The 23,629-nt window shown below is 36.6% G+C and overlaps 1 protein-coding gene across 17 annotated transcripts in view; it reads right to left on the bottom strand.

Moving 5' to 3' along the window:
• Positions 1–23,629, bottom strand: part of Cask (calcium/calmodulin dependent serine protein kinase) — a 381,402-nt gene that overhangs the window by 65,175 nt on the left and 292,598 nt on the right. For all 17 annotated transcript variants that reach the window (XM_087189842.1, XM_004850000.4, XM_004849999.4 and 14 more), the window contains 2 exons: positions 9,123–9,200; positions 6,577–6,657 (listed from right to left, as the gene is read on the bottom strand). In XM_087189842.1, the coding sequence (XP_087045968.1) occupies positions 6,577–6,657; positions 9,123–9,200 (159 nt within the window). The remainder of the gene's footprint in view (positions 1–6,576; positions 6,658–9,122; positions 9,201–23,629) is intronic.

Below are 23,629 nucleotides of genomic sequence, written 5' to 3'. Positions count from 1 at the left end.
GCCCAAATGCCCATCAACTGGAGACTGGATAAAGAAAATGTGGTTTTTATTATAAAATGGAGTACTACTCAGCCATAAAAAATGAGAAATTAGAGATATTTATAGCTAAATGGATTCACATTGAGGCCATACTCTTAAGTGAAATAAATAGGACACACATGTGTAAATAGCAAATAGTTTCTCTAGTGTGAGAAACTGAAAGTGTCAATAAGGACTAAAAGGTATAATAGATAATGTGAATTAGGAAGCAAAGGGGCAAAAGGCAAGGGGAAGTGGGAGGGGTAGGCGAAAGGAAAGAAGGGAATGGAATTAATATGAGAAAATGAAAAAAAGGAAACAATGTCTTTGTAAACAGGGAGGGATGGAGGGGTTGAAGGGAGGGCAGGGGAAGGGGGAAAAATAAGAACCAAGAGAGTATGTAAAAGTGCAAATTTCTAATGATGAATGTCATTATATTGTATACCTAAAATGTACCAATAAAATAAAATTTACAAAAGTAAATCTTGGAAATAGCCCAAATGCCCATCAACGTGACTGGATAAAGACAGTATGTGTGTGTGTGTGTGTGTGTGTGTGTGTGTGTGTGTGTTTAATAAAATGGAGTATTACTCAGCCATAAGGAGTGAGAAACTAGAGACAAGCTAAATGGATGCACATCAAGGCCATACTCTTAAGTGAAATAACTAGGAAATACATGTGTAAATACTGAATAGTTTCTTTGGTGTGAGAAACTGAAAGTGTAAATGAGGATCAAAATGTATAATAGATAATGTGAAATAGGGAAAAAAGGTCCAAAGGGGAAGGGGTAGGGAAAGTGGGAGGGGTTGGGGAAAGGAAAGAAGGGAAAGGAATAAATATGAGAAAAGGAAAAAATGGAAACAAAGTCTTTGTAAATAGGGAGGGGTGGAGGGGTTGGAGGGCAGGGGAATGGGGGAAAAATAAGAACCAAGGTATGTCATGTAAAGGTACAAATTCCCAATAATGAATGTCAGCATATTATATACCTAAAATGTACCAATAAAATTAATGAAAAAAAGAAAAAATTATACAAGCCAATATTTACATTTAATGTATTATGTATAAGGAAGAATAAGCTCACAATCATCAAATAATATCCAAATTGAATTTTAAAAGAAAAACATTTAAATTATGTCACCAAATAAGGTCATAGTTGATATTGACCAAAATTTGCCATGGTAAAAGATTGCTGCCACAAAATAAAACTTAGCCTCAAGTTCTAATTCTTATGCAAACAGCAAAAAAATGGGGCTACTTACAGATTGTTTTAGAAAAAGTTTAAAAAGAAAATGTAAAATAAAAAATGGGAAAATCAAAATATGAATATTTTTCTTCAAATGTGTTATGAGGTATGATTGAGCAATTGTTATTAAGCTGAAATAGCTGTTAGTTTACAACAGAAAAGTAATGTAAAAGGAAAGAAAACACTTTTTGTACTATAATAAGGCCATGTGCACGACAACTAACAACTTCAGATCAGAGTAACCAGAAGTCTGGCTAGAAGATGAGTTTTAGGTTTGAGAAGTGGTTCTTCTGGTGATTTAATTACAAACCATAACATCTACTACTTCGTAATGAAAGTTTCATGACAACCCAAAGTGTTTTAACCATCTTGTTTCTGGAAACAAGGGTGCATATTTCGTTTTAAAAAAATCTTTTGTTTTAGAGCTTATTTCGTAAAAAAATTAAGGTACTGACTTTGTTTAGGTAATACATAAGGAATTTCTGCATCTTTAAATGTTTCATATTTTACAACTGCAATAAATAAAGAACTGTGCTTTTAAAAAATCAGTCTTTCAGGCCATGGATTTAGCTCAGTGGTTTTGCCACCTACTGCGCAGGCGCAAGGACCCGAGTTCAATTCCCAGTACCCCCCAAAAAATCAGTCTTTCAAATGGAATAACTGAAAAAGGAATTAGTGAGCTAATTTTTTATAATGACCTCTAAAGGTACAGATTAAAAATAGTTTTCAATCTGCCCTTATTATTCTTAAGTTTCTGCAAAACATTTACAAATATTTATATGTATATACATATCTTAAGTGTCAAGTGATTCAATGTTAAACCCTCATGTTACAATGATCAGAAAGCAAAGAAAAATCTAAGTAATCAAGAAACTAAGTGTGAAGTTATAAAAATACCAAGAATAACTCTCAAAATTTCATGTAATAAATATTATAAGCGTTCAAATATTTCCCTTTGTCTACCATATTTTTTTAAAATATAAGATTTTAAAACCTTCAGTAAAAAATGTCTAAGATACCTCCAGCATTTAAAAGTGTCTGTGCATGTATCTATCTATTTATGTATCTATCTATCTATCTATCTATCTATCTATCTATCTATCTCAGAATTATGGTTCCCATATAGGACATTATCCACCTATATGCTTACTTGGGAATGGTCAATGAGCTCAACTTTATAGGAAAACTCATCAGCATTACAAAAGCCTACTTTTGTTTTTCCCATTAAGTTTATTGGTACATTTTAGGTATAAAATACAGTTACATTCATCATTGGGATCTTGTACCTTTACATGAGTATCTTATTTTTTTCCCCTTCCCCTGCCCTCCCTTCACCTCTCCACTCTTCCCTATTTGCAAAGACTTTGTTTCCATGTTTCTCCTTTTCTCATATTTTTTCTTTTCCCTTCTTTCCTTTCCCCTACTCCTCCCATTTCCGCTGCTCCTTTAGACCTTTTCTTCCTATTACACAATATCAATTATACATTTTAAAAATTACAATATCAAGATCTAGAAAACATTGCCACAGATTTTACAGAATTTAAAAGGATATAGAGGGCCGGGGATTTAGCTCAGTGGTTTCGCTGCCTGCTGCGCAAGTGCAAGAACCCGAGTTCAATCCCCGGTCCCCCCCCCCCCCACAATGATATGGAAAGCATATTACAAAAATACAAAAGCTTACTTTTAAGGGCATGGGCTTTGGAACAAGCAAGACCTAGTTTGAATCTCAGTGAGGCCACTCACCAGGTAGGTGACCGTAAGCAACTTTCTTTACCTTGATAAGGCAGTATTCTCTTATGTGGTTAATCATATTACCTCACATCCAATCATGAGGAAGTCCTGTTATAGCCAAAGCATCTCTGACACCAAGCCCCAATCTGCCCATTTTCTATGATATTCATCTGCCTCTAAACCTCTATCACCTCTCATAACAGACTTCTAATTGGTCTCCCTCCTTTATCTTTTCCCCCTATAGTCCATTCTCTATATGTCAGCCCCAGCAATCATGAGAGCACAGATTGGATATTCTCCTGTTTGCAATCATCTAGTACAGTGGTGGCAAACCTATGGCACGTGTACTGCAGTGGGCTGTTCGTTATCACTGAAAGCTCTAAAAGGTTTGTCATCCTTTATTATCATCCTACTGCAATGAAGAGAAAAATCCAGACTCTACCATGACCTATAAGGCCCTCCTTGGTCTGGCCTCTGGAAACTTCTCTTACTTCTTCTGTACCACTTTCCCCCTTGTTTACTGTTATTCCAGCCACAAAATGGCCTTACTTCTACTCCTTGAACCCTACAAAGCTCCTTCCTGCCTCTGGGCCTTTGCATTTCTCCAGACATTAGGAAGGCTGGTACTTTCCTATAACAAGTCTCAGTTCATGTATTAACTCTTCAAAGGGGTTTCCCCCTGGTGAGCTAAAATAGTTCCCATTTTATTATCATCTTTGCCCCATAATCTTTTTTCTTTATAGTTATTACTATATGAAATTATCTTGTTAGTTCACTTGTTCACTGTCTTTACTTCACCTACTCCCCCCACTCACCTTCACTAGAATGAAAGTGCTTGGTATAATGTATCTGGCATACAGTAGGCATTTACATATTTCATAAATGAATGAAAATGTTCTTTAAGCACATGGATAGGTATTCAAAAAATTGGAGGAATTATATTTATCATTTCTAAAAATGTTTACTAATAGCAATACACATATCAACTTCTGACTTCAGGAATGCAAAATAAATCATGGCTGAGAAGGTAAGTAAACAGACATATAGCTATATGAGCTTAAATGATTTGGGGGAAAAAAACCCTTAACCTTACAAAAAAGGTTTTTCCTTGGGTAGTGTTAATGTCTTTATTAAGCTTACTTCAAATCTGAAAGATGTACTGGACTCAAATGGTGCTATATTGTTCTCTGAATTGAGCTAGGGTTACTCAGCACTTTATAGACAGACAAATCTATCCAAGAATGTGTGCAAGGCTCTCTCTATGGAAAATGCAAGGTATCAAATAGTCAGTGGAGAAGCTAACTTACTGCAAGTGAGCAAGTTCCTATTCTAATGAGTGTTTTACTGAGAACTTACAATGTGTAAGTTCTGTACTCCAATAGATGACAGACAGTATAGGGTAACTAACAATATTTATTAGTTAACATTTACTAAGTATTAAGCATATGTCAGGTACTACTAAGCACATTAGATAAGGGGAGTGAATTATAATTGGGGAAAATACAGCCCACACATGTGAAACAGTCAGTGAACAAGATAATATTAAGGATAATTAACTCTTTTTTTTGCTTTGTTTTTGTTTTTTTGGTATGGGGGATCGAACTCGGGACCTTGAGCTTAGCAAAGCAGGCAGCAGAACCACTGAGCTAAATCCCCAGCCAGGATAATTAACTCTTAATATTTGTGATTGCTCAGATCTGAAGACACTAAAAAGGCACACACTTTCTTCATTTTTCTTCTCTGTGAAACAGAATAACAATGACTAAATGAAACCATAAGTTCAATGAAAACAATGCTAAGTGGAGACAGATGGACACAGAAGCACTGCCCAGGTGCCATTCTCCAGGAAAGGGACTTACTTTGGCAGGCCAGCATGCATTAGAATGTTACACGGGTGAATGAAAACAAGGGGAAAAGAGAAGAGAAGGGTCGATGTGGATTTTAGAGGAGTTAGATGAGATTTGTGACAGCAGAGGTGGGATTTGAAATGAGTTCTATTTGTATACCTAAATTGTAAAAATGCGCTCATTTACAGACATGGAACTGTATTTCTAATTCACTGGTAGTCCTGCTATCACATAGAATACGGTAAAAAGAACTCTCAAGGATTATACTTGAGTTCTATATTATGCTTGGGTAGGAAAGTTAGGGAGGATGAATATGGTGATTGCTTCTTTCAAGATTGTTACTTTGAGGAAAAAAATATTTCAATGACTGGGTTAAAGTTTTAAAAACATTGTGTTTTCCATGCATGTCAAAACTCAAGAGGTAATTGAAACGATACACATACTGTACTACATGGTTACTATTATTTCTTAAAATATTACCTGCAATTGTAATAATAAGAAGATGGCTTTTAAGTCACATTTGCTTCCAAAGAGCAGTCACCTGGATTTTCAACACTGTGTACTCCACATATACAGATGTGGCTGTTTTAAACATGTTATATTCAACATGTATTTCCATCTGTAATTGTGCTTTTGGACCTTTTTCCACAGAAAAGTATCTTATCTATTTTGGGGTTTGTTTAACCATTTAGCTTTACAAAAACTGGCTAAATATGGGTATGATTCCTGTTTTCCATAAGTAGAAATGAATGAAGAAAGTGAAAGAATTTTGCATTGTCAGAAGAGAGATGTCTTTTAATTTACCACCTAGGTTCAGAGAAGTGTTTATCACTAAAAATTGTCTCTAATTTTAGCTCTTTGTGGTTCTGGCAACGTAAATAGTTCCAGTGACTTAAAGACTGTCCTACAAGGAAGAAAATCCCTTGCCTGAAGACAGCACAGTCCCTGAGGGGCCACTTCATAAGCAACATGTTTACAACTGTGACATAAAGTGAACAAAAAGAACCTTAAAGTATCTGGTATTACTAGTATTGTAAACTTAACAGCTGGATATTTCAGTCAGGCACCCCATAATGACATTTTGGTCAACAATGGGCCACATACACGATGGTGGTTCCATCTGGTTATAATGGGGTTGAACATTCCTATGCCCTAGTAACTTCATGATGCACGCATTACTTATATATCTGTGACGATGCTGGGGTTAACAAATCTACTGTGCTGGCAGTCAGATAAAAGCATAGTAATACAGTTATAAACAGCGTGTAACACTTGGTAATACATAACTACAGTATGTTGTTTATGCATTCACCATACTATACTTTGTATCATTATTTTAGAGTGTACTTTATCTTTTTCTAAAATATAGTAAAACATGTATACCATGTTACTTGGCAGCATCTTCATACACACCATGTTAACGGTGCCTCTTGATTGTGTAATTTTCACCTGTGCTTGATTTAATCTCAGGTTGTTTTGCTAGGAGCCTAGAAGTATACCATATAGTATATACCACATTGTGTACCCACCTATGTTTGGGTAAGGATATTCTATGGGGTTCTCACAATGATGAAATTGGCTAATGACACACATTTCTCAGAATGTATCCCCAGCATGAAGTGACATATAGCTGTATATGGCCAAAAATGCATTTGATGAACTGGTGATATTATATGAGGGTTATTAAAAACTTCTTTTGAAAGTGAGATTTTGGCTCTACAGAAATTTGTTACTTACCATGAAATGAGGTTGTGTTAAAATACGTTTTAGTTCCTTTGCATCATTATTCTCAGGGTAACATGAAATTTCTTCCAATACCTAAAAAATAAGCAAAATATTTTTAATAGTGTAAACATAATGCAGAATTTATAAAGAATGGAATTCTTTTAGATTGAAAATTATGAGTGAATTTTTATGGCAAGCAAAACAAATTATTTAACAGATTCCTCATTTTTTCAAAGTTTACTCATACATAAAGAGAATATTGATGGTAATAAAAATGAAACAAATTTCTGTAATACTTTGCCCACATTACCCAACTGTAACTCAAAAGGTAATTGAAAATTACAAAACAAAATGACAAGCCTGTAACACACATTTATTACAAGTTTAAGTAACTTAGTTAATGAGAGAATATCTTTTAAATTCACCACCAAAATCAGTTTGCACTAAAAGTCAGTAATAGCTTTCTTTTATATTAACATCATTGCCAATTCCTTCTAGAAAGATGACACAGGCTCAAATAAACACAATTTAAAGAGGATTACTAATTAGAATAGTCAATTAATTAAGAATACACTTAAGTAATTTTCCTTGCAGCATGGCAGGATTAATGTTATTCTTCATGTTCATCTCCCCGCATACAGAAAACCACACTTCCACCAATGCCTCCTAGAATTAAATGCCAAGGAGCCCAAGAACAAGGTTAAAAAGCATCTTTTCTCCTTCCACTCAAATTTTATTTGCTAATTAATTGTTAACATTTTCTCTGCACTGGTAAAAATGGTGTTTTTAAATAAAATTTTTCTTCAAAGGCTCTCCCTTCCCCGCAGGATGTAATTTACCTGTTTAACTGGATTTGGGGACATGAACCCATGGCACAACCTCTGTTTTTCATTTCTAAGCAAACACCTGCGGCAGTTCTAACCATAAATGGCTGTAGTCACAGTGAGGTCTTATATATTGTACTCAGCTGAAGTCCAACCATGGTACCAATCAAAGGCTGCTTCCACACTACTGCACGCCAGGAACACTCAGGTCTCCACCTAGCAGGACTCTCTTACCTCAACCTGCAAGAACCTTAGGAAGGGATGTTGTGGGGTCACCTAGCCTGAGTCTTAGGTTTCAGCCTCATACTTTTAATGTTCTACTCAACCACTGCCTCAGGGAAGAAGACACACACACACACACACACACACACACACACACACACACTACTACAGAGTTTCTTTCTTGTCCAAATGCCTGTTATTGAGTGCTGGCTATGCCGTGAATTCATACTGTTTAATGATGACGAACTGACTCTCGCTGGTGTATTTCAGGCATCTAATTTTGTATTGGGGAAATGAAAGGATGAAAACACAGACTCTGTGGCTCTTGCTACTCTCACAGAGGTGTGGTCTCCTAAGAATGGCTAGGTGGAGACGGTTAGCAAGTTCTCACTGTCCAGTGAAGCTAAAGATTTTGTCCCAGAGTGTTTCTGCTTCTATCTATTTGGGTATCATGAAGATCAGGTCATGATTCGTGATTTCTGCCTATGACACCAAATTCCTTTCGATGAGTGCTTGGTGGGCAAGTAAAACACATCCTCTAACTAGTCCTGATCAAGTGCATAGCCTGGGAGCCACACAGTAGCATCAGTCTAGTTCCTCAGCGAATATACAGTATTGTTTGGTACAAGTCTTGGACTTAAAATCTGCTAGAGAAGAGATTATGTCTTTTATACTCTTTCACTTAGTAATCTCACTTTATAAGAGCTAAGTTTTCAAAAGGGAAATTCTTATTTGTATAAAGACTTATAAAATCAAAAAGTGACAAAAAGTAGGTGTCTATTAACGGGAGAATTTCTAATTCATTCTAATATTATAATTGCAAAGAAAAATCATACAGTTTTTTAGAAATTATATTTATGGGGACCAAGTAGAAACATGAATAATGCTTATTATATAACATTAGGCTACAAAAAGATACATTTTGGTTGCAACTATGTAAAATTTATATGTAAATGAATAGTGACCAGAAAAAGATATGCAAAAATGAAAGCTACTGTGTTGGGGTGATAGAATTATGGATAATTTTTATTTTCTAAATATTCTGTGATGTCACATTTCTATAATATGTTTTCAGAAAAAAGTTTGTGACAGATACAGCCATTTGTACTGCCAATATATAAAAATGACTTCTCTGAACTCATTATTCTTAATTGCTACAGAAATCTAACTAACTTTCAAACAATACCACTTTGAAAAAACAATTCAAATTTTCATAGCATATCTATTTCTACCAAATGCAGCAAAATAACTTACCTCAAAAAAAAATAAAGAAATAAAATTGGTATATTAATGTTTACATAGCAGAGCCAAAACCAGAAATCTAGGCATACTTATGCTGAGATTGTTTTCTTTCTTATATGTATATTCAGTGATAAACTCCAAAATACTAAATTTGAGTATAACGAGTCAAATTGTGACTTCAGGGAAATTGCCTCTTAATGTGCAGCAGAAATGTTTTCAATAAAGATAATAAATATGATATTACCAAACTCTAAGATAAATGTCACTTACCTCTTTGGCTCTCTGAACTGCATCACTTGGAGGATTCCTGATTTGTGGTGAAGACTTTGTGTTAATTTTGTCATACAGCTAAAAAGCAAACAAGAAAATCCTATCAATAGTCATAATTCCTGGCTGCAATTCACAGCTTCATATGTATTATTTCATTCAACAATATTTTCCCTCTTCAAAAGGCAGGCTGATGATTTTGGTGGAATTCTCTTGTTAATAATCTCTTAATCATTCAATGAAACTTGTCAGAACATGAACATCTTTAAATAGATGGACCAAAATTCTGTCAGTGTTGCAATTTCCTTGGCATTTTAAATTTGTCAATGTTTCAGCAATCTCAATGTTTTTTCCCTCTGACAGAAGCAACATTCAATAATATGAATACAGAGTAAAATGAAAGAATGCTTTCTGGCCAAGACATGTCTAAAAGAATTTTTACAGAAACCTAAATCTTGGGAAAGGGCAAACCGAACTCCTTCTAGAAAGGAATGTTCTCACAAAAGGTTTATGCTTGTTTTACTAGTACTGTTCATTAATAGAATCAGTGCTGGGCTCCTTCAGTAGGAAGTCAAGCGCATAAATTTTTTCCTCTTGATTGTGCAACTTCAAGAGGGTGAGAAGACACTGAAAAGAAATTAAATATATTTAAAAAATCTTACAAACCTAAAATGATCCAAAGTTTAACTTTCAGAACTTTAACTTGATTCATTAGAGACAAACCTCTGTAGTTTAGAAATATAATTAAATTACTGGTTTGTATTTCAAATAAAATGCCTCACAGTGAACAGTTTGCTTTGAAAAGTAAAAAGTTAAAATTAACCTTGGCTAGTCTGAAAGCTTCTATTTCCTAACTTCTCCAAAATAGGTGGAGATTTTTTTTGTTGTTGATTTTGTTCTTTTCTTTCCTCGCTCTATACACCAATGCTAGTTGAGAGGTCAAATACTAACTGTAAACATTCTTCAGATTATAGTTAGATTTGTTTATACTGATGTAAGATAAATCCTTATGACCTGTAAATATTTGATCCACTCCACATATAAAATGCCTAACAAGGTACCAAAAAAAAAAAAGACAAAATTAAAATGCCTAACAAGAGCAATGTGAAGATAGAGTTGGGATAATTTTTAAATGATGCCATTAATTAAGAAAGCATTACCAAACTGGAGTTTAAATAAACATTATAAGTAGACTAGTAAAATGAGGCTCTACCTAAAATACAATATTAACTAGTAATAAGTGGCTAGCTCACAAAAGTTTGCCCAGATCCCTACAGATCTGGACAGTCTCCATCTTCTCATAGGCTTCTATCTCTAAAAGAGTGTCAATTTTTTTTTTTTTTGGTACCAGGGATCGAACTCGGGACCTTGCGCTTGCGAGGCAGGTGGCAGAAACACTGAGCTAAATCTCTGGCCCAAGGAGTGTCAATTTTGAAATTGGGAACTAGGGAATATATTTTCTCATAGGAATGAAATTGATTAGTTTCTCATCTGGGAAACTAGGCTAGTCTTAGCCTACAAAAGTAAATGAAGGCCGGGGATTTAGCTGAGTAGTTCTGCTGCCTGCCTCGCAAGTACAAGGTCCCGAGTTCGATCCCCGGTACCAAAAAAAAAAAAAAAAAAAAAAAAAAAAAGTAAATGAAATGCTGTTATATAATAAAAAAATAGTAAAAACCAAAATAAAACAAAAAACCCCCCAAACCAAATCAAATGACAAAATGTCCCTAAAAACCAAAACCAAACCAAACCAAACCAACTCAACAAAAAACTAAGAAAAGCCAGGTGTGGTAGTGCGCTCCTGTAATCCCAACAGTTGGGAGGCTGAAGCAGGATCACTGTGAGTTTGAGGCTAGTCTGGGCTATATAGTGAGTTCAAGGCCAGCCTGAATTACATAGTGGGATCTTATCTCAAAAAATAAAACAAAAGCTAAGGAAGTATAAGTTTAAAAAAGAACACATTTAAAATACACTGAAAATTTTGTAAGATGGGGCCTGGGGCTGTAGTTCAGTGGTAGAGCACTTAACCTACCATGCCCAAGGCCCTGGGTTCCATCCCCAGCACTGCAAAAATATAACAATTTGTTAAGACAGTAGATCTTATATTGTGTTCTAATACAATAAAAAATATATATATATCACTTAAAAATCACTTAGCTAGCTCTTCTATGTCATAATATGAATGGTCAAAGTTTAAAAATCTAAATGAATAATAAAAAGGTTTTAAAAAATTTCCGATCTGTTTTAAACCTGTTTACAGGCTTTATTAGCTGATGGCACTGTCACTTTAAAACGTCTAATTCTACCACAAATTATGAATTTTACCTTTTTCTTGACCAAGGACTATTAGTAATACTACTTCTAACATTTTCAACTATGATTAGGATTAGTTTCCATTTATATATTTAATAAATACACATTAGGTTTTACTAAAAAAGCAACAAACATTTTACAAATGCCCAAATTAGAGACTTCTGATTTTTTTCTTTTTTTCTTTTTGGTACCAGGGATCGAACTTGGGTCCTTGCACTTGTGCAGCAGGCAGCGAAACCACTGAGATAAATCCCTGGCCTGAGACTTCTGATTTTTGACCTGATCTTACTATGCCCCTAGGTCTTATGCTAGTGTTCTCTTCTCTCCCTCTTTCTCTCCCTTGCTTGGTCCTTCCTTCCTTCCTTCCTGGAAGATCAAATCCATATAGTTTTGTCAAGGTGTGTGTGTGTGTGTGTGTGTGTGTGTGTGTGTGTGTGTGTGTGTGTGTGGAGAGAGGTGGTCGGGTTTGGAGAACAAAGTTAGGTTGCAGCTTATCTTTATTATCCTTTACCCCTCTTCCCCATCCCACCTGTATAAAGAGTATGTCTACATAATGATGTAACTTTCAGATCTTACCTGTTGTCTTAGACTTTTAGCTCAAAGCTAAGGCCTACAGGAATTAAGTAGCACCAAGTCTGCTGGGAAGCTCCCAGGGTACCCCTCCAGGGCTTACTGAAATGTGGTCAAACTGGGCCTTCTACACTCACCCCAAGGCCTCATTCTGCTTATAGAGGCAGAAGCCTGGAATTTGTAGGAATGCCAAAATTGAAGAGAGCAAGTATTTGATTTTCCTTTCTCCTCCTTCTGGAGAGAGAATTGTACCTTCCCTTGTGTAAGATGAAGGATGATGGATGCTCTATGCATAATAACTGGACATGTCAGCAAGAAAAGCTTGCTGCCCCATTTTCTGGAGGGGCTTGGTGAGTTGCAGCAATCTACAGTCCCACCTTGGTGTGCTAGGAAGGGTCTTTGTGTGTGAGAGAGTCCATAGGGTGGCCTGACATGTGGTGTTTGAGTCCTAAGTGAAGAGACCCGTCCCTGTCATTTTTGTAGCTGGAGGTCACCTGGGGCAGGCCACACTTTTAGTGTATGTTGGGCCAAGAAGGTGTGTGTTTCCCATGAGTTAAGGAGATGCCTCAGAAGGTAACCTGGCCGGAGCCATCCTGATGGGGCCCTGCCAGGGAGGGGTTTCTATACGGAGTAAGAGGACCCAGTACAGGAGCTGTAGGGCAACACGTGGGGACAGGAGCCAGGAGGGTGCTACTGAGGCCAGCTGTAGAATACACCAACATGTCAAAGCCACACATTTGCAAACCAAGACAGCACCAACATGGAGATGCCTGCCACACTAAGAGTTACCTGGAGTAGGCTACAACCAAGAAGGTACTGGCTGCCTGAAGTTTATGATTATAGAACACATGGTAGAAGTGCTTTTTGCTCTTTTCCATGACTAGACTTTTGAGGTCTGACATTAAGTAACGGCACCTCACATGGGCCTGAGGACCTAGTAGATGTTTCATAAATGTTTCCTCAAAAAATAAATGAATGTTTGAACTAGCACATATAAATATGAATAGATATTTGTAAAAAATTCAGGGTAACAAAAATAAACACAGTGGGAATACTTATTTTAGCTTGTTTCTTTAGGAACGACATATCATTTTCTTTGGTCCTGCAGTAAAAAATTTTTCTGAGTTAAGAAATATATTTTGACAATATTTAATACATTTTTGTATTTTTAAAGTCTGACTTATTTCATGAAGTTTTTTAAGGTAGAAGAGACCTTAGTTATCAACACAATTTAACTCTTTCATTTTTTTATTGCTGTTTTTTTGAGATAAGGTCTCACTATGTAGCCCAGGCTGGCCTCTAACTCGTGGGCCTCCTGCCTCAGCCCCCTTAGTGTTAAGATTACAGGCATGTACCACCATGCCTGGCCACCTCCTCTATTATTTTTCTTTTTTTTTCCATTAAGTTTATTGGTACACTTTAGGTATACAATACAGTTACATTCAACACTGGGATCTTGTATCTTTACATGATGTATCTTGGTTCTTATTTTTTCCCCTTCCCCTGCCCTCCCCCTTCACCCCCTCCTTCCTTCCCTATTTACAAAGACTTTGTTTCTATTTTTTCCTTTTCTCATAGTTTTTCTTTTCCCTTCTTTCCTTTTCCCTACCACCTCCTCCATTTTAAAAAGGATGCTATGGTTTGTGTAAGTCCTCCAGGAACCTGTGTGTTAAAGGCTTGATCCCTAGGTGTGGTGTTATTGGGAAGGGGAACCTTTAGTAGCTAAGGCCAGGCAGAAGGAAGATAGGTCTCTAGGGACACGCCTTTGATGGGATGTTGGAATCTCAGCCCCTTCCTCTCTTTCTTTGATTCCTGGCTGTCAGGATGTGAGCAGCTTCTTCTACCAAGTGCTCCTGTCATGATGTACTGTCTTGCCAAAGGCCCCAAAGCAATGAGGTCAATTGACCATGGGCTGAAACATCCAAAACTATAAGCCAAAATAAACCTTTCCTCTTAATAATTTGATTATCTCAGGTATTTTGTCATAGTGACAGAAAGCTCATTAATAGAGGAGAAAGCTGAGGTCCAGGGAGGCAAAGTACTGTGCCGAGGGCCAAACAGGCAGAGCAGCCAGCACAAGTCCTTGGGCTGCTGACGTCCTGTCTTTTCTCTCATATCAGATGTTATGGTCTGTGTCTAGATGTCCCCCCAAGCCTCATGGGGTCACAGACTAGTTTTGAGGTGGCTGAATCTAGAGTGTGTGATTGATTCATGGTGCAACGCTAGGCCCAAGGGCACTAGGATAAAGGGTGTGAGTGCTACCTGCCCCAAGTGGTCTGAATAAGATAAAAGGGGCAAGGAGATGCTGTTAAGGTCCCTTGTTGCTTTTGTTACCTTCTGGCTGCCATGAACTATTTCTCCTCTGCAAGGCCTGTTTGTCATGCCACCCTGCCTTGGAGCCAGCCAATTATGGACTGAAACCTCTACGAACTGTAAGCTAAATAAAATTTTCCCCCTTTAACTTTGGGTGTTGGGTATTTTGTCTCAGCAACGAGAGAAAAGTAACTAAGACATCAGGTCTCCTGAGCTTGTATTAGAATACAGTAAAACAATGTCTGTGATAGGGAGATACAGTCAACAATATTTCAGGGAAAAAATTGTAGAAAATATTATTTACAGGCTGCAGAAAAATATGATTTGGTATAATAGATATTGGGAAATGGGAAGAAAGTGTTCAAATGGGAAGGGGAGCAAGGGAGGAGAGAGGGAGAAAAGAAGGAAGGGACAAGAAAAAGAAGTGAAAATAGAAGGAAAAATGGAAACAAAGCTTTTGTACATGGGGGGGGGGATGGGATAAAATTAAATTAAAGAAAGAAAAAATATGACTTGAAAGCTATTAGTCAAACAATTGCAAATTTTGCCATGTTAAGGAATGTTATGATCTTAATCTTACCCTGGCCTGATAGTAACTATTCTAGGCTTTCAGTCCATATGGTCTGTCACAACCACTCAATCCTACTGCGTTGTATAAAAGCAAGCATTAACAATCCATAAATGAATGGACATGGCTGTGTTTCAATAAAACTTTATTTACAGAAACATATGGTAGGTTAGATTTGGCCTGAAAGTGGTAGATTTCAACCTCTGTTCTAGAAGCTTAAATTCAAGGTGAATTAGAATGTCAAAGTATTTTCCCTCTTGCTATTTACTTTCCTTAAATCTGAAGCTAATCAAGCATATTTATAAGCTGTGGTGTGGAGGGGGAGGGAGGGAAGAACATTAATAAATTAACCTAAGGGAAAACAAAGGATGTAGAAATCTATGGCTGTTTGTTTTCTTGTTCTAAAAAATTAGTTACCCAAGTTCAGCACTTTTTATTAAAAAACCCCGCACACAGCACCAAGACAAAAACAAGGAAATGTGAACAGCTGTATGGGGAACAGACTGTCTCACACTGCCTCACTCGCAGACAGGCCCGCTCCCTGTCAGTCTTTGGCCAAGGGTCAGATGACTATATACAGATACATGGACACGCTGCATCTTTCTGCCTCAAAAAGTGATGGCACAGTGCCGATAGGAGGCCACGTTCAACATTCCAGATGGGTTATTTCAACAGCAGCGTAAAATTGGTAGTAACATTAATTCAAGTTTCCTGGGATTGTACTTTCAAAAATGAAGATGTTATCAATTAATATGTCATTATTTACATTCAATGCACTAAATCAACTTTCTCTCTTTTCGAGTGTAGTTCAGGCTGGTCTTGAACTCATTATGTACCTCAGGCTGGTCTTCAACTCACGTCAATCCTCTTGCCTCAGCCTCCCAAGTGCTGGGATTACAGGCATGTTCCACCATGCCTGGATTCAAGTTTCATTTTTAATCATACTGCATTATGTCTCATCTCTTCTGATTTCTTAGTCCTCAAATAGGAGCTTTTGTTTTGCTTGTAGTTTATGTGCACTACTTATCAAAATCAATATTTAAAATAGAATGGATGGCTACACATGGTGGTGGGTGCCTATAATCCCAGCACTCTGGGAACCTGAGGCAGGAGGATCACAAGTTCGAGCCCAACTTGGGGAAGTCAGTGGCTTAGACCTTGTCTCACGTTAAAAAATAAAAAAGGGGGTCATCCCTCGCTTGCTTTGCTACCTTCTACCTGTCATGGACTATTTCACCTCTGTGATATTTGCCTGCCATGCCAGCCTGCCGACTATGGACTGAAACCATACAAACTAGGAACAAAATAAACCTTTTCTTCCTTAAAAAAAACGCTGGAGATGTAGCTCGGTGTAAATGTCCTGGGGGGGAGGGGGAGGAGAAGGAGGAGGAAGAGGAAGAAGAGAAGTGATAAAAAGCTATAAAATAGCTAACTGTCCTGGGGCTGTGTCTCACTATCGTTTTTACACAGAGAAAACTGAACTCTAAGAACAGGAATGTATGTCAGTTGAGACAAGAGTGTAACTTTCACAACTAGACTGTAAACTGAACTGACTTGGAGAGCTGCAGAAAACACTGAAGCTTACTAGTGACCACTTTACAGATACTTAAGCAGCTTCCTGTTGGCAAAGAATTAAAGTTTGCAAGAAGTATTTAACTGTAAAATATGTAATGAAATGCGTTGTGATTCTAATAAAACAGGTAACAGTACACATAGGATTACACTGTGCAATAATGATAAGACTTGAAAGGACTTTCCCTGGAAACAGTCTTATCTTATTAGGAACTTTTGTCCAGTCTCTAAAAAGAAGGTGGGTAAACAAGAACAAAGTTTCAAGGTCACATCTTTTCAGTGAACTACAAGTCAGTCTTGAATATGCAGCCGCGTTTTTTCATATACACATAAATCCGGCAAAATGTTAGGGAAGGTGATTTAATACTAAAACACCGGGAACTGATAACTACTGCTCTGGAGCTGATTTATTTAAAGTTGGAGATCAGAGAACCCTTTCTGAGATCTGAAAATTTATTTTTCCTATTCAAGTTTACAAATAAAATTCTATTTTAGTAAGGAAGATGAAAATGAGAAGCCAGAAATGATGACACATGCCTCTCAGCTCCTTGGGAGGCTGACACAAGAGGATCACTTGGGCTCAGGAGTTTGGGACCAGCCTGGGCAATATAGTGACACTACATCTTTTAAAAATGAAAACAGAGGGGCCGGGGATTTAGCTCAGTGGTTCCGCCGCCTGCCTCACAAGTGCAAGGACTCAAGTTCGATCCTTGGTACCAAAAAAAAAAAAAAAAAAGAAAGAAAGAAAAAAAGAAGATGCTCTTTCAAAGATCTCTGGCATCATCCAACATGATAGAGTCCAAAGATAGCATGATGGCAACACACTAGAAAATCTACACTGGAATTTCTAAAAATTGAGGGAAATTCAATTAAATTCTGGGGAGAAATTATATAACCTGTATGTTTTACAAATCTAAGAATGACTGCATATCATCATGATGTTATGAATTACAAAGAGAAACCAAACTCACCCAGGTTACTTTTCTTTTGTGGAGCAAAAGAATGCCTATCAGCATGAAAAATTGTTTTTGCCAAAAATTTATATTCTATGAAACTTCTAAATTAATTTTCTTCCCATTAAGTTCACTGGTACATTTTAGGTATAAAATATAGCTACATTCATCATTTTGATCTTGTACCTTTACATGAGTATCTTGGTTCTTATTTTTTTCCCCTTCCCCTGCCCTCCCTTCACCCCCTCCACCCTTCCCTATTTGCAAAGACTTTGTTTCCATTTTTTTCCTTTTCTCATATTTTTTCTTTCCCCTTCTTTCCTTTCCCCTACCCCTCCCACTTCCCCTGCTCCTTTAGACCTTTTATTCCTATTACACAATATCAATTATACATTTTTAAAATTATAATATCAAGATCTAGAAAACATTGCCACAGATTTTACAGAATTTAAAAGGTTATAGAAAGCATATTACAAATATCTGTTTTGAAATAAATTTGACAACTTCTAAGAAGTACCTTGGAAGACAAATTAATGAAACTAACTCTGGAGGAAATATAAAATTTGAATAGCACCTAGTAAAGAAAGTATATTCCTAGCTTGAAAACCTACCTATATGACAACAACAGGCTTGTATACATTTTAACTGATAAATTATATCAAACATTTAAAGCAGAAAAAAGAAGGAACGCTTCTCCTCTCATTTTAGGAAATCAACATTGTGCTAATACTAAAACTGGATAAAGATAATAGAAGAAAAAGTATGAATGCAGACAGAAATTTGTTTAACAAAATTAACTATTAGAAGTCAGATCTGGAAGTATGTAGAAAGTGGTTTTATTATAGGGATGGCAGCGTTGGTTCAGCACTGGAAGATCCACCCCCAGAAGTCATCATTTAAACAGAGGAAAGGAAAAAGCCATATGATCCTGTCACTAGTTGGAGAAAAAGTATTGGACTAAATTCTACAGCGGTTCATGGTAAAAGCTATCAGGAGACTAGAAGCAGAACAGAACCTTCTCAACAGATTAAAGACATGTACTCCATACTTCCAGCAAAAATGCCTTATATGAATGGAGAAGATACAATGCTTTCTCCCTAAGGTGGGGAACAAAGGCAGATATACCCACTCTTCATCTGTCCATTAAACTTTGAAACATAGGCCCAAACCAAAACAGTCTGGGAATAGAATGACACAATTAGGATAGAATTGGCAAGGTAGATGTAAAATCTTTATATGTAGATGAAATGATCATCTACAGAGAAAATACTAAGAAATCTCTAGGAGCCCCTAGAACTTGTATTTGAATTTAGCAGGATTAGAAAACACAAGCTATATATAAAAATTCAGGTCTGTGTATACTTGCTATAAGTGAAGAATTGGATATTGAAATTTAAAAGTTACGTAGGAGTACGAAGGACCTAGAAAAGTAAAAAGCCAAAAAAAAAAAAAAACAGTGTAGGAAGACATTTAGTACCTAATTTTAAGACTTCTTCTAAAGCTACAGTAATCAAGGCAGTGTTGATGTAAGGAAAGACATATAGATAATTGGAATAAAACAGGGAATCTACAAATAGAACCACACATATATGGCCCACTGAGTTTTGAAAGATCATTTAACATTAACATTTTATAGAACATAAACTCAATTCAAGAACAGAGGAAAAGACAGTGTTTTCAGCAAATGGCACTAGAACACCTGGTATCCGTATATAAAGTTAACCTCAACCCTTTATTTCCATACATACAAATAACTTGAAAGGATCTATGAACCTAAATATGAAAGACTAAAATTATAAAACTTTAAGAAGAAATTATAAGGGAAAATGCTTATGAATTTAGGGTAGGCAAGAATTTCCTAGGATATAAAAAACATGATGCATAAAAGAAAAAAATTGATAAATGAGATTCCATCAAAATTTAGAATTTTAAATGATATCATTAAGAAAATGAAAAGTAGTCCTTAAACAGACCATATTTATAATGCATATAACCTATGACCAGAATATATAAAGAACTCTTATAGCTCACTAATAGACAATCCAATTAAAAAGTAGACACAAGAAGATGATAAACAGTACAGCACAAGGAAAGGTGTGCAACACTAGAATCAGAAAAATAATCAGTACAATAACAAGATTGAATTATACACTCATTAGGGAGATGAAGTTAAAAGTTTTAAAAGAACAAATGTCAGCTTAGGTGTGAACCAGTTAGAACTTTCTAATACTGCTAATGTGAATGTAAAATGATAAAACCATTTTGGAAAACAATATAGAAATTTCTTGTATTACTGTTAAGAAACAATAGTCCTGTTCTTAAGTTTTTACTTGAGAGGAATGGAAACACATGTTCACAATAGATTTGTGCATACAAGTTGAGTATCCCTTATCTGAAATTCTTGGGACCAGAGTGTTTCAGATTTTCCTTTGAAATCCATTTGATCTGCAAAGAAGATAGCTACTCCTGCTTTTTTTTTTCAGGTTCCTGTTACATGGGGTATTGTTTTCCACCCTTTAACTTTCAGACTATGAGTTTCTTTTTGAATTAAATGTGTTTCTTGTATGCAGCATATTGTTGGATCTTACTTCTTGACCCATTCTGTCAATTTCTTTTGATAGGTGAATTGAGACCATTAACATTGATGATTATAACTCATACATATTGACTTATCATTGTCATGCCTTTTTCTGTTTGTTGGATTCTCCCCCTTTGTGTTTAATTTCTTGTCGGGCCTGATGGACTCATTCTCCTGGGCTTCCTGGGGTTGTGATTGTTGTCTTTTCCTAGGATATTGTCTAACATTTTTTGGAGTGCTGGTTTGGTATTCATGAAGTTCCTAAAGTGTTCTTTGTCATGAAAGTATCTTATTTCTCCATCAATTTTGAAAGATAATTTTGCAGGGTACATCAATCTGGGTTGGAGGCTGTTTTCTTTTAGGGCTTGAAATACATCACTCCAAGCTCTTCTTGCCTTGAGGGTGTTTGCATTGAGAAGTCTGCTGTGATTCCGATGGGCTTTCTTTTGTATGTGATTTGTTTCTTTAACTGCTTGTAGAACTTTGTTCTTCTGTTGGGTTTCTGGAATCCTAACAATTTTATGCCTATGTGCAGATTTTTTTTGATCAAGGCTATTTGGAGTCCTATATGCCTCACTTATCTGTATGTCAAGTTCTTTTCCCCTGCTTGGGAAGTTTTCTGCCATCACTTCTGTGAAGAGTTTATGTCACCTGCACTCTCTCCTGTTTCTTTGTTGACTCCAATCAGTCTTATGTTATTCTTCTTTGCATTGTCTAGCAGCTGCTGGATTGATTTCTTGTGGTCCCTTACAATTTTGAAGCAATTTTTCTTTTCCTGGTCACTAATTGCAATCTTATCTTCTATATCTGAAATTCTGTCCTCACATTGGCTCATTCTGCTGCATAAAGTTTCAATGGAGTTTTTAATCTCCTGGAAATCTGTTTGCATCTGTTTTATGGATTCCATTTGTTTCCTATGTTGGGATTCCATCATGTTCCTGAGCTCCTCTCTGGATTTGTTAATAACGTCTTGCATTATAAGCACAATCTCTGCTGTTATCTGAGAAATTATTTCTGATTTCATTTTTTCCAGATCCTCTTTTGTTGCCAGTTCAGGGAGTCCAGGAGGTTGAGTATCAGAGTGTTCCATTTCGTTTCCCTTTGGGGTTGCTGTAGGTGATCTGGAAGTCTGGTTTTGAGACTTGTTTACGTGTCTTCTCATTTTGATGGGGTGGGGTACGGTGTGGTGTGCTGGTGGTGCTCGCGTGGCTCACCTCTTCTGTGCTTGTGGTGGGGGTATGGTGGCCTGAAAGACTCCTCTTGTGCACTGGGAGCGGCTCACCTCCTCTGTGCTTGCGGGGGTCCTAAATTAATTTTTTAAATAGCTGAGGAAAGCACTCAAACATTAGTCGTGCAGATCACAAGTGCATGGAGATAGTGCATTTTGTCCATGTGGAGGGTGTACTTTCATAGAAGAATATTATCAAAACAAAACAGCTAACTTGCCCTTCAAATGTTCAGAAAACATGCAAACAGTCACATTTTATAAATCTTAAACTAAGCTTGCTTTTCCTCTAAAGAAGTGTGTCAAATCTACAAATCTAGTGACTGAAATAAAGCAACAGGTGCCCCAGCTTATACTGGATAATACTTGTAGAAAACAGACATGAAACGGACTGTATACTGTCCTCAGTGGTGGGAAACTTGTGACTCAGCTGTCCCAGGAAAGCTTTAGCATAGCAGCACAGCAGTGAAATGCTAGTTTAAGTCATGTTTTAGTAAAATCATGATGGCAAACACTGTATATCCATCCTTCCTTGAAGCTGTAAAGAGGCCCAGCTGGCCTAGTAATATGCTGCTTTAGGTCCATTATTAAAGTTTTTTTTTTCTGGCAGCAAATCAGATAAATGAAAGTTCAGTACATCTGGCCAGTTCAAGATTTTCTGAAAGAGTTGCAAAATATTTTGGATTCTGACAGCAAGAGTAGGTGTAAGAAAGCCTCTGTTTGGTTTAAGTTTTATTTGTCTCTATATAGCATTTTGTTTTAAGATTATTACAACATTGCACTCACAGAGATTTATTTTTAAATTCAAGAAATTAAGACTTGGTTGACCTCCTAGTTAAATCTAAAAAGACTGTCCCTTTGTTGGCTTAACAATATAGTTCAGTGTGGTGGATTTCCTGTCAGTTGGCAGTCTTTCTGAGAAACTAAAAAACTGGCCTCAGAAAACCTAACCTGACGTTCTTTACATCTTTTTAAGTTAGCAAATAACTCTAAAATTAAGTCTCGTAAGAGACAAATCACATTGCTTATTTTGGAGCAAGCAAAAGAAAGCAGGAGGGAAAACAACCAATTAGATGATCTGATATAGACAGATACGATTTTGTTTCCTTCTGAGATATGGCACTTTTTAATACCACATAAAAAAGTTTGCCCAACTGTAGAAAATTTCCCTATGATATGCCTGCCTGCCTGCCTGCTTTCTCCCCCCACCCCTCTCCCCCTTCCTTCCTTCCTTTCCTTTCTTTCTTCCTTTCTTTCCTTTTTTATTTCATACTGGGGATCAAACTCAGGACCTTGTGGTTTTGAGGCAGGCGCAGTGCCGCTGAGCTAAATCCTGGCCCTGCATTTCTTTTTTAATTTTAAAAAAAGTTTTAAAAACTCATTTTCTAGCCCTGTTCTTCTTAAGCGTCTATAACTGTAGGTAAATGATATTTATACTAAATGGATATCTCTATTAATTTGCTGCTTTAAAAGACAGCATTTATGTGACATTACATGTGTTATATGTTATTTTATCTAATCACTTATGGTTTTTGACATGACTGATTTTGCACAGGTAAACACCAAGTACCTGTATGAACAGTTGTAGCAAACATGAATTTCTGGATTAAAAAGAAGAATACAAAGTCTGGAAGAAGTGGTTTTATGAGATAATGTGTGATGGGCCACAGAGAGAAGAAAGCAGCTATGTTCTTGGATTGCAATGGTTTGTGAGCATATCACATTTCTTTCTATGGGGAGGCTCCTCCTTGAGAATGACATAAAGAAGAATCAGCATTTGTTGTACTTTAAGGTTTTTTGAAAATTCCCTTGCCTTCTGGTAAAGTTGACTATGGTGTCCTAAAAAGAGAATGGGCACTCTGGGTAACACTGGTACCAGCTGATTCATGACTCTTGGTATTCTAGAATAAATTCCAAACCTTGGTTTAAGAAGTAATTCATCTGACCAAAGATAGGAACCAGAGGGACTCCACAGTCAGTAATCCATTCAGAGAAAAATCACATTCTTTAAGACTAGGACATGGGAGCTAACTTTGGACTTAGAAAGAGCAGTTGTGTGGAAAGGTAACCAATGCAGAGTTCCCATTCTCTACTATGAGGCAGCCTTATACTGAGAATTTTGCTTTCCTTATTATATAATTGTTAATCACAAAACATGGATAGTGAATGACTAGACAACAAAATGTGGCAGCTACACAATGAAATATTACTCAGCTTTAAAAAGGAAGGAATTCTGACACAGTCACAATATGGATGAATCTTGTGGATGTTATGTTAAGTGAAATAAACTAGTCATGAAAAGACAAATATTGTGTAATTCCACTTATATGAGGTCCCTAGAACAGTATCATTGACAGAGTCAGCAAGTACAATGGTAGTTGCCAGGGGCTAAGGAGAGGGTAGGGCATGGGGAGTTATTAT

Source organism: Heterocephalus glaber, unplaced genomic scaffold (genome assembly GCF_053883595.1).
Source record: "Heterocephalus glaber isolate CG9 unplaced genomic scaffold, H.glaber_assembly_v1.0 deba00001547, whole genome shotgun sequence".
Classification (NCBI taxonomy): Eukaryota; Metazoa; Chordata; class Mammalia; order Rodentia; family Bathyergidae; genus Heterocephalus; species Heterocephalus glaber.
Note: the sequence above shows the minus strand (reverse complement) of the source record. Positions and strands in the feature narration are given on the sequence as shown.